At 42.3% G+C, this 19719-nt stretch overlaps 1 protein-coding gene across 1 annotated transcript in view; it reads left to right on the top strand.

Moving 5' to 3' along the window:
• SCN10A (sodium voltage-gated channel alpha subunit 10) overlaps window positions 1-19719 on the top strand; it is a 94390-nt gene that overhangs the window by 44831 nt on the left and 29840 nt on the right. The window contains exons 13-15 of the mRNA XM_040479826.1: window positions 4784-5022; window positions 7507-7680; window positions 19077-19436. Of these exons, the coding sequence (XP_040335760.1) occupies window positions 4784-5022; window positions 7507-7680; window positions 19077-19436 (773 nt within the window). The remainder of the gene's footprint in view (window positions 1-4783; window positions 5023-7506; window positions 7681-19076; window positions 19437-19719) is intronic.

Here is a 19719-nt window from a genome sequence, read left to right as displayed (position 1 = left end):
TGTCTGTGATCATGTCCCAAGCTTGCAAGTGCATGATTCTCTGAGACTCTGTATCCCCCCAGATAATCAAGGTCAGCAATGTTCAGGCTATTTACAAGGCTGAGGGTTTTCCTGTGCCACCTCACAGACAGGGGCTTCCTGCCATAATGGCGCATCCTCAGGATTCCTCCTGCAACACTGCTGCCCGCGCTTCTTAGTGCCAAAAAAGGTCCGGGGAAGCGCCTGCTTTTGTTTCAGCTAGAAATGATTGATTTTGCACCCCCCCCCCCCCCACTGCCCAAGGTATTCCAACTGCGTTAGAAAACCATGCTGTGCCAGTTTACGTATCTGTCATTTAAAGTGCCCTTTCGGAGCACTCTCCTGTACCCTGACTGACCTGTGCAGTATTTGAAAGCCTTTGCACACAACTTATGATTTGAGTTTACAGATGTTTTTGACTTTCATCAAAAATAGAGTTTGCATGTATATTTCTGAGTTTCCTTGATGCCTTTGGTGGTTTCTGGAAGTCGAAGGACGGCACATTCTTTTTTTTTTTTTTTTAATCTGTGAAGATGTTTTTCAGTTTTTTAGATATAATTGACAAAATTGTAAGATATTTAAAGTGCACATTGTGAAGATTTGATACATGTATACATTGTGAAAGGATTTCGCTAACTAGTTAATGACCACACCCCTCACAACTCACACATTCATCTTTTTTTGGAAGATTCCACATAGGTACATGATACTATATAGTATCAGTATTTATCTTTCTCTGTCTGACTTAATTTCACTTGGCATAATGCCCTCAAGATTGAGGGCAGACACCAAGATTTCCTTCTTTCTCATGACTGAATAATATTTTAATGCATGGATAGGGGTGTGGGGGTGTGGGTGTGTTTCACATCTTTATCCATTCATCTCCTGATGGACACTTAGATTGTTTCTGTATCTTGGCTATTGTGAATAGTGCAGCAATAAACATCAGGGTGCAGATGTCTCTTTGAGATAGTAATTTTATTTCCTTTGGATATATACCCAGATGTGGAATTGTTGGGTCACATGGTAGTTCTATTTTAAATGTTTTGAGGAATCTCCATACTGTTTCCCAGAGTGCCTGCACCAATTTACATCCCCACCAGCAGTGCACAGGATTCCCTTTTCTCCATATCCTTGCCAGCACATATTATCTCCTGTCTTTGATGATAGCCATTCTAACAGGTGTGAGAATACGTCACTGTATTTTTAATTGCATTTCCCTGATGATTCGTGATGTGAGCATCTTTTCATGTACCTGTAAGCCATTTCCACATCTTCTTTAGAAAAATGTCTCCTCAGTTCCTCTGCCCATTTTAAAATCAGGTTATTTGGTTTTTTGCTACCAATTTGTAGGCGTTATTTACACATTTTGGATATTAACTCCTTATCAGATATGTGATTTGCAAATATTCTCTCATTCAATAAGTTGCCCTTTCCTTTTGTTGGTGGTTTCCTTTGCTGTGCAGAAGCTTTTTAGGTTGATGTATTCCATGTGTTTATTTTTGCTTTTGTTGACTTTGCTTTTGGTATCAAATCCAAAAAATCATTGCTAAGAATTTGCATTTCTATTTCTCAGTCTCCTTGATGCTTTTGTTGATTTCTGGAAGTAGAAGGGGAGCATATTCCTTACTCCGTTGCTCTAAATAAAATCTCTTTATCAAATTTTTATTTAGAATGCTTTTGTTTGAGTAAGCAATATGTTATATAGGATTTAAAAGATACTAAAGGGCACATTAAAAAAAGGGGGAATATTCTTCTGTCCACCCAACTCTCTTCTCCAGAAACAATGTCCAAACCAATTGTTTTGTGTTTCCTCCCCAAAATAATTTAGTATGTTCAATCAAAAATATATAGTCTTTTTTTTTTCTCCCTTGCAAATGGTAGCATATCACATATGCTATTCTGTGCCATAATTTTTTTCAGTGAATATATTTTGAAAACCATCCTACATAGTACCCTTACACTTTCTGGTAACTGTTAGTATTACATTGCATAGATGGTACCGTAATTTGGTTAATCGTTCCCTTCTTGATGGGAAGTAAATTCTGCAGTCACTACATCACTTTCTACACGTACTATATAGGTTAAATGCCTTGAAGTGAAATCGCTTTGTCACAGGGGATAGGCATTTTCAGTTTTGACGGACAATGGATACTCTGCATAAATGTATCAACCCTCACCCACCCAAGCAATGGATGATAACTGCCTTTCAACCCACATCCTCCCAAACGCAATTATCAAACTGTCTTTATCTTTGCAAATCTGATCCATGAAATAATGTCTTAGTATAGCTTCGTCTTGCATTTCTCTCATTTTGAGTATTACTGGACATCTTTTTGAATATTTATAAACCATTTGAATTTTCTCTTTAGAAACTGCCTAATCATTTTTCTGCTAGGTTGATCTTTTCCTCATTGATTTTTAAGAGTTCTTACATATTAATGAAATGAGCATTTTGTCTGCGACATGAGCCACAATTATTTTTCTCAGTTATTTTTTTTACTTTATTTGACAAAATGTTTTGAAGATTTTAAAGGCTTACAAGGTTATAAGTCATTACAACAGTGTGATATTGAAAATAAATAGCCTGATCTATGGAAGAGAAATGGACATGTGCATATGAAAATATATGGATATGTGGAAATAACTTATCAAAATGAAATTTCAAATCCTTTGGAAAATGAGATATTTTGCAATAAACAGTGTTGATATAAATAACAAGAGGTTGGGAAAAATAAACTGGCTCAGTATCTTACTCCTTATTCAAAATAAACTCCAAATGCACCAAAATTTTAAGGGAGAGGTGAAACTACAAAAGAACCAGAAAGAAATGTGAAGAGGCATTTTTCACATCTTGCGATGAGAATGGCTTATGTGCAAGGCACACGAGTAAGGAAACATAAAGAACAACGTGGATAAATGTGACTACATATAAATTTCTTATCCACCTATGTGAAAATAAAACAGCAAAATTTGGGAGGATACATTTATTTCTATGAATTCATTTCTTTTGAAAAAATGTATATAGCAAAAAAATTCAAGTACTCCAAATACACATACAATGAAAACTTCTTTCCCACTGAAGATCCTTCCTGCTCCCCAGTATTCCAGTATTTCAGTGCACTCCCCCAGTTTCTCTTATATCCTTCACACCATATTCTATGCATTTATACTCATGCACACGTCACATATATGTAAGGTTTTTTTTTACATCATCATAAATAAATCTGCCTCATCATTTTTCATAATGGACTTTATCAATTGTTTCTGTTGTTACTATTACTATTATTATCATTATCGTTATTACTATTATAAATAATGGACATCATCTTTCCTTGCCATGTGGGCTGGTGTATCTGTAGAGTGCATTACTTACAGGTACATTTATAGATAGATCTAAAGCTATGCAGTTGCCTTCTGTAGAGGTGGCCCCAGTTGCACATCTACATGGAGATTTAATGGAAGCAGCTAGAGAGGAGCCTGGTGCTTAGGGGGAAAAAAAATCAGTAACTCAACATATAATCTGGGGGGAGATAGCATGATGATGGTTTTTTAGGGCCATGGGGCTCAATGAGATTACCTAGAGAGGGAAAAAAAGAAATATCAAGGAGAGAATGCTTGAGATCTCCAACATTCAGAGGGAAGAAGAGGAAAGAGAGCACCTGAAATTGAGAAGAAGCAGTCACTGATATGGGAGAAAAACCAAGAGATAATGATGTCCTGGAAGCCAGACAAGGGATTTCAAGGACCGTGTTATAACTTCTGTCAGATGCTATGAGAGGCAGAGGAAGGGGATAATTGGGAAATGGTCACTTAAATGGGGAAGGGGTAGAAGCCTGATTCCAGGGGTCAAGGAGGGAACAGGAAGTGGGAAAACAGAGAAAATTAAGTGTAGAAAACTCTTACAAGGAATTTTGCTGTTGAGGGGACAGTAAATGAAGGATAACATGTGGTCCAGGGAGATCTTTTGAAAAGTGGACCTACGCTTAAAGCATGCTCACGTGCTGATGGGAACAGTCCAGAGAGGGGAGAGAGGGGATGACACAAGCCTTGATCAGGTGCGCAGGTAGGAGTAGAGTGAGCTCACGTGCTGGGGGCGGGACGGGGTGCAGAACATGGCGGGGGCGGGGGGACTTATAGATTCCTTGGAGGAAGAAGAGGACGTTCTTTTGTGAGTGATTCTTTATTCTGAGGTAAGTCAAAGGGAGCTGGTCAGCAGAAAGTGAGGACTAGATGTGGGGGCGGTGGGAGGAGAGAGGGGAAAGTGAGAAATGCTGGTCTGGAAGACTGAAGGAGTGGACTGAAATGAGAAACATGGCAGAATTTCTGACAGTGGGACCAGTCAGCACGGCTGTGTAGTTTTTCTAACCAGGTTCACCTGGTTGGGTGCAGGTGGAGAGAAGTCTGCCTGTTGAGGGGAAGCGAGGAGGGGAGAAGGGCAAAGGAACTGAGGGTGTCTGCAAAGGAGTATATAGAGGAGTGGACATGAAATCTAAGCCAGGTGAATTAAGAACCAGGAGCATGACGTAGGTGATGGGCAGTTAAAAAGTCCATGCTTTGGGACACTGAATGGGGACAGATATTAGACTGCACTTGCTGGACTGAAGGAGCTCAGAAAGTAGGAAATGGTCATCAGCGCAAGGTGCTGGGTTGGAGATTGCAAGTGGCAGTTATTGGTAATGACTAAACCTAGGGGATGGCCAGGGGATGGGAGTCTGAGGAGACACATGGCTGACAACTGTCATTGACCACTCCTGTGATACAGAATTCGAGGAGTCTGAACGGAGGTGCCCACCCTGCTTGACCAGCTTGGCTAAGAAGTATCTGATCTGGGAATGTTGCCCCACATGGGTGAAGCTCAAGACACTTCTCTTTGGGATAGTGACAGACCCCTTTGCGGAGCTCACCATCACCTTGTGCATCGTGGTGAACACAGTCTTCATGGCCATGGAGCATCACCGCATGAGCCCCGCCTTCGAAGCCATGCTCCAGATAGGCAACATTGTGAGTGACGGGCAGCCTTCGCCCAGCTGTCATGGCAGGGGACTTTGGGTGGGGTGGCCGCATACCCTCATTCATTGGAGTGTTGATCCAACTAACAGAGGGGCAGTGCTGGAGATGTGCTCACACTGAGGGCAGGAAATCAAGCCTGGAGGGCCAGGCTGAGCTGGTGGGAATTGCCCTGGGACCAACCAGCACAGGGAAATGGACCTAGAGAGTCCTGCCCAAGGGGCAGCTGGCTCCCTCTTTTCAGATCTTAGGCCAGGCTCTTGAATTCTCTGGATCTCGGCTGCCTCTACCTTGAAACTAGGATAAATGTCACTTGCCCGTCTTAAGACAGTCTATGGACTTGCAAGGTTTCCTCCTAGTTTTATTGCTTTTATGACTGTAAATCACAGTGGAGGTAGTTTTTCAGTGATGTCATTTAAGGGCAGACAGTCGGAGAGGAGTCGGGAAGGCAGTGAACGGGCGGGAACCTGGAAATGTGGTTGCTGTTGTAACAAAAGCACCAGGGAGTCAGAACTTTTCTTTTGTATCTGGCTTAGACAGGACACTACTTTAAATTGTCCTCTATTTTTTTTTTTTTAGTATTACTTTCTTGTAACAAGATAAAATGCATGCTAGACTTTGTTACATGATAAGCAGAAGCTGGGAAGGTCAGGGTCCTGCCTCCAAGTCCACTGTAGTGTCCACCCCACTAGAGATGGCCTTCTGGGTCTACCAGGACCGTCCAGCTCTTCTGACTCCTTGGAGGCTGCAGACAAGTGGAAGGAGGGGTCTCGGGGGCAATGGGACTACTCTTCCCTAGAAACCCGCCCTTCCCCCCGAATCCGGGGGAGCGATAAGGACTCCAGCAGGTTCTGGGACACTGTGGCTCCAGCATGCCTTACGTTTTGGCAACACTTGGGCTGAGAGCCCACATTCTATTCCAAGTTGATATGAAGAGGGGAAGTGGAAAGAGAAGGAAGGCCGTATTTCCAAGAAGTCAGCACAGACCACAGAGGGTCTTACAGAAGAGACCTCTGAGCCCCCACCCTCATTTTATAGCAAGAGAAGTTGAGACAAGAAAGAAAAAAGGCCTTTACTGCTGGGCCAGAGCAGAGTGCCATGTTTTAAAGAGAAAGCAAGACAGGCAGGCAGAGTTCGGTACCTTGTAAGAGTTATCTCTAAGACACAACAATGCTATGAGGCTCTCACCACCCTCACAGCCCCAAAGAGGGCACTGAGACTAAGAGAGGTTAAGTGTCCTGCCCCATATGGCACAGGCGGTAACAGTGGGGCCAATTAACCCAGGACCCAGGTCTCTGTAGGACACAGGACCTCAGCCTCACCCCTACCGCGCCTCACTTGCCTACACAGGGCACTCAGTGCATGCTCTTTGAATTTGTACAGTTGCAATCTGTGGCATTAGGCAGGTCACTTAAACTCCCAGCCTTTCCTTGTATGTAGAGGGGATGACAGCACCTGTTTCCCAGGCTGGTGAAAGGCTTTGCTGAGAGCAAATGAGAGAACCGCACCTGACCCATCTACCTTACTTTTCTCCCTTCCCTGTTGCTTGTCCTGTGACCGGAGCCTGGGCCTGACCTCTTTCAATGTCAGAATCCTCCCCTGTTTACGACAACTAAAGACACTCAGAGCTGAAATTAGAGATAACTACTTCTTCTTCTTCTTCTTCTTCTTCTTCTTCTTCTTCTTCTTCTTCTTCTAGTTTAATAGCTATTATTTATTAATGAGCTATATTGGCCAAGACCTTTGCTAAGAACTGTGTATGCATTATCTCATTTTATGCCCATTATACAGATAAGTAAATTGAGGTAGAGAGAGGACGCATTACTTGTGCAAGCTTTTATAAACTAGGACATGGCCAAATTGAACTTTTTTTTTTAATGTTTATTTACTTTTGAGAGAGAGAGAGAGACAGACAGACAGAGTGCGAGCCAGGGAGGGGCAGAGAGAGAGGGAGACACAAAATCTGAAGCAGGCTCCACATTTTGTCTGGGCTGACAGCTCAGAGCCTAAAGCGGGGCTCGAACCCATGAACCGTGAGATCATGACCTGAGCTGAAGTTGGATGCTTAACCGACTGAGCCACCCAGGCATCCTTGAGTTGAACTTTTATCTAGGTCTATGTTGGCCCACAATCCAAGCTTTTGAACAACTGAACCAGATTGACTTCTCATTTAGATAATCATATAATAATTATTATCCCAACGATTATCCACCCCTACGACCATACGTATGGAAACACTGAAGCGTGGGTTCTAATGCACATCCTGAGCACTGGTCCAGAGGTTACTCTGTGCTACCACACTGAGTGTTCCCATCCCCAGTCCTTCAAGAACCCGCAGACTACAGAGAAACTGAATACAAACAAAGTAAAAGGATTTGCTATTTTATTTTTAAACTAGACATTTCCCTGTTGCCCTATTTGTCCTTACCCCCTGACCCCACAGACCCTGGTAAGATGGATCCTTGTTTCCAACCACAGGTCTTTACTGTGTTTTTTACTGCTGAAATGGTCTTCAAAATCATTGCCTTCGACCCCTACTATTACTTCCAGAAGAGATGGAACATCTTTGACTGCATCATCGTCACCGTGAGCCTGATAGAGCTGGGTGCGGCCAAGAAGGGAAGCCTGTCAGTGCTGCGGACCTTCCGCTTGGTAATGTTCTCTCTTAGCACCTTGGGGAGACTCCCCCCACACTGAGGGAGCCACACCCCTGGAAACAGACCCTGTCCTCTGGGGACCCCACCAGCCAGAAAACTTTTCCGTTTCTGTGCCTGGGTAGGGGAGGCAGGACACGGCTCCAAGGGGCTGGAGACTTGGTCCTTCCTACTTATTCAAAGTGGGGGTGTGCCTTCTCCTTTCCAGGCCTGGGCTCCCTCACCTGTGCCCTCCTGTTCTCTTATCAAATAGCAGTCGCAATGGTAATCGTAGCAGCTACTCTTTCTTGAACATGGACAATGTGTCAGGCACAGTGCTAACCCCTTGACATGGCTCGTTAGCATGGGCTCACTACTGTCCTCAGCATTGTCTCAGTGCCTCCGGGGGCCCAGTGTCCAGGTCTGGAGAGAGAGGACAGAGCGAAGGAGACAGGGCCTAGCAATCTCACTTCTAGGCCAGAAAGTCTGCTTGGGGTCCCAGTGTGGGAGCCAGCACACCAGCACGGAGCTCCCAGACTTAGTGGGGTGGCAAACCCAAAGGCCTGCAGGAACCAAGCAGGCGACAACAGAAAGCCGGCCAAGGAAAAGATCCTGGCACTGGACATCTGTCTCAAGTAAACAGGTAGGCAGACCCCGCACCAGAGCACGACTCCAGGGAGGGGCATTTACATGAGACTCAGGATGATGTAAGCCAAGGAGGCGGCCCTATCCATTATTGTCAGAGTTTGCGATTTTTCACGAGAAACCAGAAATCCAGATTTTAATACTGACTACTCATCCGATTTTTAAAAAAGCAGTCTAAAGGCCAAAGGAAGCATGTCCTGGGAAACACAAGCTTGTGTTGTGTCCCGCCAGTTTGGAACATCTGCTTGACGTGATGTCTCTTGTTGTACTAAAGGAGAGAAGAGCACAGTGGGCCTATGGGCTCTTTACCCATAACCTGAAAACTTGAGAAGGTAGGAATTAAAAACACGTTTTTAGAAGGACAGATTTCTCTACGTATCTAGAAAATGATATCAAGGGTCAGGCACCTAAGTTAATGGCCAACGTGGGACACCCGTGTACAAACATGGAGGGAGCAAGATTCCATACTCCCTATGCCCTGAGAGGGCCTGAAGTTAGTTTCCTAATAGAATATGGACATTTTTGATAGCCTTGGGGAAACACAAGCTTGGTGCTTTAACGTCTACATGCTCCTTTTGCTCTGGTTCCACGAAGCCTGTATTCTCAGACAACTACAAATAGGCAGGTTTACTCTCAGCTGGGGCCTACAGAATTCGCCAGGCACCTGCCCCCCTGCCCCCACCTTCCTGCCCCTGACATGCTGTTCAACCCACCATTCCCTAACCAAGGCCACCACCCCCATCCCTTTCTGGGGGTTCGTCCTCCGCCATCTCCCTATTCCTCATTACCCGGCTTAGATACTGTGGTCCTTTAGTATTCACACACCTTGGAAACAAACTCAACCACCTTTTGCCTCTGGCCCTTCACATTTTTGTTTTTGGCAAAATCCTACCAAATACTGAAGTTAAAGCCAAATACTCCTTCTGCCGTGCCTGCACCTGATCTAGAGACATTACCACAAGAAACTCACACAGCCCAGATCACCAGTTTCCTAGCTTTTATACAGGCTTTGTTTCTTAGAACAGTGGTCGATTTTTTCAGAAACATTGAGCGGACAGAACACACAGTTGCCATATACTGCCCCCGCCACCCCCCGCCCCGGCCAGCCACACACACGCGTGCACACGGTTTCTCCTAGCATTATCGTCTTACGTTAGCGAAGCACATTGCTTACAAGTAACTCCTCAGTGGTCTCCCATTGCTCTGAGAATAAAACCCAGAGTCCTTGTGATGATCCCCAGAGTTTGGCATAATCGGGGCCTTGCCTACCTCTGCAAACAGTCTTGTCTTTGCTCCAGCCACAGAGACCTCTTCCTTCACCACATGGGACAGAGCTATTCCTGCTTCTGGACCTTTACGCATCCATTCCCCGGACCTGGAATGCCTTTCCCCAGTCTTTACTTAGATCATTCATTCTCGTTTTTCCTGGCTCAACCCACACGTCACCTCCTCAGACAGGCCCTCCCCAGCCACATTATCTAAAGTTGGATTCTGCCATCAGATGAACCTGTTGTACCCAGTTTACCATCATCCTGATATCCCATGAGACAACACCCAGGGTTTCCTCGTCCACCATTCTAACCCAAGGCCCAGCACATAGTAGGGACTCAGTAAACACTTGTTGATTGAAGGAAGGAAGGAAAGAAAGGAGGGGGAAAAAAAGGAAAGAAGGAAGAAATGAAAATGCCGTGTGTCTTCTTTCTTGCTTTTTGCTCCCTCTCAAAGTAGCATTGCCTCCCTTCCCATCATTTAAATTCTGGCTCCCTTAATCCACTGGTCCATCTTTGTAGCAAAACCGCATGTCCTAATTACTGCAATTGCCTTGATCGTGTCTGTGTCTTTTAGGCAAGTCGCCCACCTTGTTTCATTTCTTTAAGAATATCTAGGTCCCTGTACCTCCATATTCATTTTAGAATCAATCTGCCAAGTTACATCCCCACGTGCACACAAAATTGTTGTTCTTTCCTACTGGGACTGTAAGAATTTATATATCAATTTGGGAAGGAATGCAACCTTTACCTTATGAAGTCTTCTGACCTATGAAAACAACACACTCTCCATTTTTTTAAGCTTTCAATAGTTGTATAATTTCTCCATAAAGTTTTATAATTTTTTCCATAAGGAATTTTCCCCATCTTCTGTTAGATTTATTCCTGATATACCCTAGTTCATTATGCTATTCTAAATTAAATCTCTTTTTAAATGTCCTTTTCTAGAGTTGTTGTTGTGGGGTTTTTTTTTTCCTATTTAGCATTTTTACATCCAGACGATTCTTATTAATTCTGATTTATCTATATAACCCCTTAAATTTTTTAACACAATCATGTCATATGCAAATAAGGAGTTTTGTTTCTTTTTTTGTGTGTGTGTGATCATTACACCATTTGATTTTTTTTACCACACTATTGTGCTGATCAGGACATCCAGTAAGCTGTTGAAAGGAAGTTGTTTTTTTTTTTTAATTTTTTTTTTCAACGTTTATTTATTTTTTGGGACAGAGAGAGACAGAGCATGAACGGGGGAGGGGCAGAGAGAGAGGGAGACACAGAATCGGAAACAGGCTCCAGGCTCTGAGCCATCAGCCCAGAGCCCGACGCGGGGCACAAACCCACGGACCGCGAGATCGCGACCTGGCTGAAGTCGGACGCTTAACCGACTGCGCCACCCAGGCGCCCCTGAAAGGAAGTATTAATAGCAGACATCCTGGCTGGTTTCTTGATTTCAAAGAGAGTGCTTTCAATATTTCCCCAAGTCTAATATTTGTTTTTCGAGAGATAAGAAGAAAACTTTATCAGTTTAGGAAGTTTCCTTTGTCAAGAATACCCATCATGAAGGGATGTTTAATTTTATCAGACAATTGTTCTGCATGTATTAAGATAATCAAATGATTTTTGTCCTTAACGTGTTAAGGTGGTGAATTATATTAATTGATTTTCTACTGTTAAATCAACTTTGTCTTCCTGGGATAAACCCGATTTGATTGTGATACATTTTATATATATATATATATATATATATATATATATATATATATATATATATACATTGGAAGATTCAGTTTGCTAATAATTTGCTTAAAATGTCTGCATCTGTATTGATGAGTAGTATTTGGTCTCTAATTTTCTTTCCTACACTCCCTTGCCGGGTTTTAGCATCTAGGTATCAAGGTTGGGCGAATTCCCATAAAAAGAGGTGAAAAATGGTCCTCTTCCTCCACACCCAATCTTTGGGTGAGATTGGAGTGATTTGTTCCTTCTAGGGTTGGTAGGATGCACCAATGAGGCCATCTGAGGTCAAGGTTTTTCATTACTGACCTAATTTTCTTATTCGCTGCGGGACTAGTCAGGTTTTCTGTTTCTCAGATTGGTTTTGGTAAGTTATATTTTTCTAAAAATTTCCCTTATCTAAATTTTCAAGTTTTTTTGGCATAAAGTCATGAAGCTATGCCATTATATTTTAAGGATCTATATCACCTGTACTTATGTTACCTTTTTCTTTCTTTAAAAATAGTAAAATGCCACCAAGTGTGCTTTCTCTCATCTTATTAGCCTTGCCAAAGGTCATCAATTCAGTCTTTTCAAAGAACCAACTTTTAGTTTGTTGATCTCCTCTCCTTCATTGATGTTTTCTATTTTAAGTAATCCTTCTTCTTATCTTAATTGCATCCTCTGTCCTACATATTTTATGCTTTTCTAACTTCTTAAGATGGAATTTCCAACCTATTTTCCTTTCCAATATATTCATTGAAGACTTGACTTCCTTCTAAGAACTGCCTTCATATGTAAAACTTTCCTTATTGTTTGGTTCTAAATATTTTCTAATTTCAAATCTGACTTATTCTTTGACTCAAAGGTTAATTAGAAGCTCAGTTCTTAATTTCTGGTTATCTCTATGCCACCGAGTTCTAGCTTCATTTTATTATAGTCAGAGAACATACACTGCATGTTTAATGCTTTGAAATTTATTGTAATTTTCTTTTGGCCCAGTGTGTTGAAAATGTTCCTTATTCACCTGAAAAGGTGTCTTCTGCAGTTACAGGGTACAATGCTCTGCGTATGTCCATGGGGTAGAGAAAGTTCATTGTGTGGTCCAAATATTCTAAATCCCTGCGTATTTTTATCTGCCTGTTCTAGCAATTACTGAGATGGTAGTGTGTAAAAATATCTCCCACTATGATTATGGCATGGTCTGTTTCTCCTTATGGTACTATCTTGAGGCTGTGTTATTAAATGCATACATATTTTAAGTTGTTATATCTTCCCTGTAAAGTGAAACTTTTATCAGTAAGAATTGACCTTCTTTCTCCCTCAAAATGCTTTTTGCCTTAAAAGTCCCTTCTGACTCATGTTAATTAAATAACCCTGTTTTCTTTTGGTTTAGAATTTGAAAGATGTATCTATACCCACCTTCTACTTACAACTTTTGTATATCTTCAGGGTTTTTATATGTGTCTTATAAATAGCATACAGTCAGATTTTGGATTCTTATTTAGTTCTGACAATCCAATCTTTATCTTTTAACCAAAACATTTAGCCCACTTACTTTATTGTGAATACTGATATGTTTGGATTTGTGTCTATCTTTATATTTTGGGTTTTCTACTTGCTTCATCTGTCCTAGTATTTTTGTTCTCTCTCTCTCTCTCTCTCTCTCTCTCTCTCAATTCTTGATTTATTTTGAACTGTTTTTTTCCTGTTCCATTTTCTTCCTTTATTGGTTTGAAAACTACTCTGTTTTTATTCTTTGAGTGGTTACCTTAGAAATTACTCAATTAAAGTCAAAAGTGAGCGAAACCTTTACTTTCCAAGACCACTTTTCACTCCAGTTACCCCTTCCCAACTTACCACTGTGTTAATATTAAGCATTTTCATTTCATCTGGTGTTTAAAAAGCCATATGACTTAATTAGTAATAAGGAATTCCCAACTTACTATTGTGCTAAGTATTTTATTTTTACCTTGTTTAAAACAAGCTATGTGTTTTAAAACATAAAACGATAAAAACCAATGACTGTGCAAACAATCCCCAAAACTCTATAGCTTAACCCAGTAAAGGTTTATTCCTCACTCACATCATCGTGATGCAAGCCAGTCGGCTCTAAGTAGAACTCCTTTAAGAAATGATGCTCCTGGGGCTCCTGGGTGCCTCAGTCCATTAAGCATCTGACTCTTGCTTTTGGTTCAGGTCATGATCTCATGGTTCCTGAGTTCAAGTTCAAGCTCTGACAGTGCAGAACCTGCTTGGGATTCTCTGTCTCCCTCTCTCTCTGACCCTCCCCTGCTCACTTGCATGGTCTCTCTCTCTCTCTCTCTCTCAAAAAGTAAGTAAACTAAAATAAAAAAATTTAAGAAGTGATGTTGCCACATTCAAGGAAAGTCCTACAATCTTCAAAGCTTGCCTCCTGCTTGTGGAAAGATGGCCTTGTTTTCAGGTTTATATAGTCAAGGGGCTTTTTCAGTCAGGGCTCATGGTTTCTTTTGCAACGCAAATCCTTCAAGATGGCTTCAGATCTCTCTGTGGCCTGCACTCCCACAGTGCTGTCTTTGACAAAGTTCGCGATTGCCCTTTATGTTTTTGCTTTCTCATCTCCATGTCTCAGCTTGTGGCTCTCAAATGGTGGCTACAACATCAATATAATCTTTGCTAAGATTTGCTTTATTTCATTGAAAAATTTAGTTGGTCCTCAATACTTAAAGGCTTGATCCTATTGCTTAACTGATTGGGATCTAAAGCAGTATACTTTCCTAAAGTTTCCAGGCTCTAAACATCTGGATTCTATTCCCATTTATTTCTTATTAATCAGCCAATATTCTCCAAGTTCATCCCTTTCTTGTAACCTCTTGACAAATGTAACCAATTGCAACTGACCCACAAGACTAAGGCTCTGTTTTATGAAACCTTCCCTTGGGGCTACTGGTCCCTGAGGCTCATGACCTGCCCCAGAATTATTGCAGGCAACAGTTCTGCCATTGCAACATGGATCAGTGCTTTCTAAGCCTCCAGTTTCCTTTTTGTCCGTGACAAGACCACTAAGCTAGTGCCACACATTTGATGTCTTGAAATGGCAACAGCTCTTTTCAATGTACCAATTTCTACATTGCTTAAGGTAAGTACAACGAGGGGGCACCCGGGTGGCTCGGTCGGTTAAGTGTCCGACTTTGGCTCAAGTCATGATCTCGCGGTTCGGTTCGTGAGTTTGGGCCCCGCATTGGGATGTGTGCTGACAGCTCAAAGCCGGCAGCCTGCTTCAGATTCTGTGTCTCCTTCCATCTCTGCCCCTTCCCCACTCGCACTCTTTGTTTCTCTCAAAAAATACACATTTAAAAAATTTTTCTAAAAGATACGTTCAACTAGTTATGGTGACAATCTCTACATCTGTGAGTTAACATGATAGAGGTTTCTGTTTCACAACATATTTAGTGCTAGTTGAGAAGCTCTCCTGGAGCGGCTGCTCCAAGGAGTGACTCGGGGATCCAGGATGGTGTGACGTCACCATCTTCGACAGGTGGCCTCTACGGTGGCCATGAGAGGGGATGCAAAAGTGCATAGTGTTTCCTGGTATGCCTGAAAGTCATGTATACTACTTCTGTCTCCATCTGCATTGCCTCAGCCAGCATCCAATCATGACCTCAACTATTTGCAAGTAAAACTGGGAAACAGTCCTCCTTTGTGTCTGAGATGAGCAGAAGCGAAGTGTGACCATACAGCCAGTCTCTGCCATGCCCTGTGAGACATTATTGCCGTATCCGGATTCACACTCATGCTGGCTCTTTTTACATTCGTGCAAATAATACTTTCCTTCTGGGATCACCTTCCTTCTGGGATCACTTTCCTTCTGCTTGAAGCAGATTTTTTAGAACCTCTCAATTTTGTTTATCTGAAAACTACCAATCAGTTTGTCCTTATCTTTAGGAAAAATTTCTAATAGATGTAAAGTTCTAGTTGATGGCTACTTTCACTTCATTAAAGATGTTATTCCACAGTGTTCTGGCCTCTATGGTTGCTGATGAGCAATCAGCTTTCAATTTAACTGTTGTTCCCTTCTGTCTGGATGCTTTTAAAACCTTCTCTTTGTCTTTGCTGTTCTGTAATCTCATTAGGATGTCTAGGTATGGGTTTATCTTTTCATTTATAATGCTTAGGATTCTTTGACTTCTTGAATCTATAGATTTGTGCTTTTCTTCAGTTTTGCAAAGTTCAAAGACATTATATGGGCAAAGTCTAGCCTTCACTCCATTCTTTTTCTTCTCTTGGACTTTGACTAGATGGTATATTAAACTCTCCCACTCTATTCTCAGTGTTCTTACACCTCTTTGGTATTTTCCATCTATGTCTTTCTGGGCTCCCTTCTGAATATAGGTGTGATACATTAATTCTTTCCTAACTAGATCACATCTGATGTGAAACTCGTCCATACAGTTTTTTAAGGTTGTGTTATATTCTTCATTTCTAGAAGTTCCACTTAGTTATTTTTCAAAACTTATTATTATTTATAGTTTCTTGTTCTCTGCACATATCTTCCAGTTTGTGTTTTATTTCTTTAAGCATATTATAACCAATTATACTGTCATCTCTGGCTAATAATTTTATTACCTAAAGAAATTGAATGACAGTTTCCACATGCACATCCCAAATCTCATTTATTCATGACGCCTCATTATTTAGGTACTTGTTTTACTGCAACTCTTAGACACTTTTGATGGGGTGCTTTAAGACCTGGGATGCAGGCTGGTTTCTTCAAAGAGTATTTGCATTTATTTCTGTAAGACACTTTGTAGGACTGCTCTAAATTAAATTCTCAGCTGGAAATAACTAAGTAGTGTGAATTCTAGCTAAAATTCTGTGTGAGCCCCACTTCGGGGGTCCAAATTCTCAGCATCAGTTTCCCCTCCTCTGCCTGGTATCTGACACCAGACATTTAATTTTCATGGCATTTTCCTGCATTTATTTCTGGTTTGTCCTTACGTGAAAGTTATGGCTCTTTAGGATCTAGTCTTAAAAGGGGGAGAGATTCCTCTTAGATCTTCTACCTTAGACAGCCCTGAGATATGTTTCCTGCTCTCCATACCTCATGAGACCATTAAAATCTATGCCAGATTCTTTCAGTTTTGCAAAGGTCTTCGGTGGAAAAGCTAGCTTCAACAATCTGCTTATGTATCTGAATTCCCATATTTATTTAGTTTTTGGCTGAAGAACCTACCTACTTTATTGATAGATCATCAGTGCACCTTAGATTTTATTATCCAGCATTTTTAGTAACTTTTTAATGGAAAGGTGAACCCAAGGGGGACCCAGTATAGTCTACCATATTACCCTGTCTGCCGATATTTGCCACAAGGCCTATTTCATCACCAGGGGTTAACCTCCCTTGTAGAAGACAGACTTTCCTTTAGACTTACTTTTCATTCTGTTCTACAAGTAAAGCATCCTCATTAAAGTAAGTTGGAAATATATAGACAAGTTTAACCCTAAGATTCAAAACACTGGGATATATTTCCATACAAATATGCCCATGTTACCAACTTGGTTTGTTTCCTTCCAGTTTTTCCCTCCAATTAGAAGTTTTTATATTAATTATGAGATTAACTAGAGAAATGGCTAATTAAATGTGAAGTAATATTTAGCAGCACTTCAAAGAAACAGTTTATAAATATTATGTGGTATTATAAAGAAATTATTTTTGCTATATCGCTAATCTGGCCAAAGTGTGCCGAAAGCAACTGCATGAGGGTGGAGGTGAGGGTCACGGGAATCACGGAGGCAAGTTGGGCTGCTCTCCTGGACCACTCGCTCTAGGAACCAGCAAGAGCCAGCCAACACTTTCTGGGGCTCCATAGCAGGCACTCTATAAATGTGTTTTGACTGATAGCCAACGCTAGGGGCCCCCAAGCCCAGATATCTCTGGAAGAGCAAGTAAAAATATCGTGTGTTCTTGCCCTCTATAAAGACTACAAAAGAATTCCTAGAGGACCACTCGATTTGTGCCCTGTAATGACAATTACACACAATTTGCTTACAGTTTAGTGTAAGCTTAATGGTGGACAAAAACTGCTACATAACTGGACTCTAATATTAATTTCTAAACGCTCCACCCCCACGCCAACTAACTAAGGAACCAGTGGAAACTTAGTCAGATTCAATTAATGCAAGAGTCAACACCTGGTCCTTTTGCTTATGTGCCAGTGAGCACACCCATATGTCCCTCGCTGTCCCCATTCATGCCCCATAAGGCTCTGTGGTATGGTGAGTGGTGTTAGGGCCCCACTGCAGTCTTTGCCTTATCCTTTACACTTATCCAGAGTTTACTGTGAGAGTGGAAACCTGTAGCAATCGTGTTGCCAGGGAAACTTGGCGTTCTCCCAATACCCTCTGCAAAAGGGCTCCATCTAGTTTCCAATGCTCCGTGTTTATTTGCACTTACTTCCTGCCTCTATGTTTAGTCAACAGAACTGGTGTTTTAAGCTCTGCTTCCAGTATGAGGAGAATAACTACCAGGTTAGGCCTAAGGTGAACATAGGCCATCACAACACCCCCCACCCCCTGCCCCTCATCACTTAGGGAAGTGGGTATGGAACTCCCTGTATAAGAAGATTAAACCTTCCTTGGGGCTTACTGCTGTGTGGCTGATAAAATTATTGCACTGTTCTGTTCAGCATTGCATTTTAACCCCTAAGTCAGAGCCAGGCTGGTAATAGATGCTTCATAAGTACCCATGACAGCTAAACCCAGATATTTCTTTCCAACATGATTAGAGAACCACACAAATGTATTTTTTTAAATGTTTAGACATCTTTTTTTTTAATGTTTATTTATTTTTGAGAGAGAGAACAGGGGAGGAGCAGAGAAAGAAAGGAACCAAGGATCTGAAGCAGGGTCCACACTGACAGCAGAGAGCCCAATGCAGGGCTCAAATTCACAAACCATGAGATCATGAGATCATGAGATCATGAGATCATGACCTGAGCTGAAGTCCAACACTAAACTGACTAAGCCACCCAGGCGCCCCTAAACGTTTAGATATCTTTATGCATAGTGTTAATGCTCTCTTCTAGGACTTAGCATGTCCGGGCTTACAATGAAGGCTTTTTGCATCTTTGCTTAGTCTTTGTAACTAAGCCATTAGTTTAATGAGGGAAGGAGCCCACATATCTCTGTCCATACACCCAGAGGTTCACACAGTGCCATGCACATGTGTGGCTGGCATTCAACGACCTGAGAGGTTTGGTTGGTCAACTAAATAAATATTTGAATGCTGGGTCTGTGAAATCATATATTTGAGTTGCAGACTAGTGGGGGCAACTGTCTGTGGCCAGTTGTCCATGGCCCCAAGATGAGAAAGGACCTAAGATACAGTTCACCAATACCTCTCGGATGCAGTGGGTCCTGACCTACCTGCGGAAGGCTAACATTTCTTCAGGTCAAAAGTGGGCCATCCTCACTTATTTGTGAGCTCCATCATACCCCACCGCACCCCCCAAAGAATAGGCCAACATCCAGGAAGCCCATGGCTACAGAATAGAGTATGTATGGCAAGACCACCACCCCAAGTATAAAACTTGGCTGAAGCATGTTGACTATATATATATAAAGATCGTAGAAGGGTATTCATATTTTTGAGTGATGACAGAAAGAAAAGTCTCTAAAAGCAGCATCCTGGAAACATCCCATATCAATGAAATAAGCTGCCTTGTGGTTTTCCCATATCAAGACTTGAGATGACAGATGATGAGAACAGCAGCCCGGACCCGACACAGTCTCTGTCTCTCTGCAGCTGCGGGTCTTCAAGCTTGCCAAGTCCTGGCCAACCTTAAACACGCTCATCAAGATCATTGGGAACTCAGTGGGGGCGCTGGGGAACCTCACCATCATCCTGGCCATCATTGTCTTTGTCTTCGCTCTGGTTGGCAAGCAGCTCCTCGGGGATAACTACCGTGACAACCGGCACAATATCTCTGCGCCCAACGAAGAATGGCCACGCTGGCACATGCACGACTTCTTCCACTCCTTCCTCATCGTCTTCCGGATCCTGTGTGGAGAGTGGATTGAGAATATGTGGGCCTGCATGGAAGTTGGCCAGAAATCCATATGCCTCATCCTTTTCTTAACAGTGATGGTGCTCGGGAACCTGGTGGTGAGTGCTGAGCCCCTCTGGGGGCGCTGTTTCAGGGGCGATGGAGGAGACTTCCGGGTTATCCTAAAAAGCTTTGACATGGCACGTTTTATTCCATCACACCTCCCTGACCGTAAAGCCTTCAAACTTTGCAAAGTCACGTGGGGCACGTTTTCAGAACTGTCCCTTGGCCGGCTGCCTGACTTGTTTGAGTGAGCACATAGGATAGGGATGGAAGAACCTGTTTAGAACTCCCCAGCTCCACCACTAGTAAGGCTGGACGACCCAGCACAAGCTTGAGACA

Source organism: Herpailurus yagouaroundi, unplaced genomic scaffold (assembly GCF_014898765.1).
Source record: "Herpailurus yagouaroundi ecotype Mexico unplaced genomic scaffold, PumYag 159, whole genome shotgun sequence".
Classification (NCBI taxonomy): Eukaryota; Metazoa; Chordata; class Mammalia; order Carnivora; family Felidae; genus Herpailurus; species Herpailurus yagouaroundi.
Note: the sequence above shows the minus strand (reverse complement) of the source record. Positions and strands in the feature narration are given on the sequence as shown.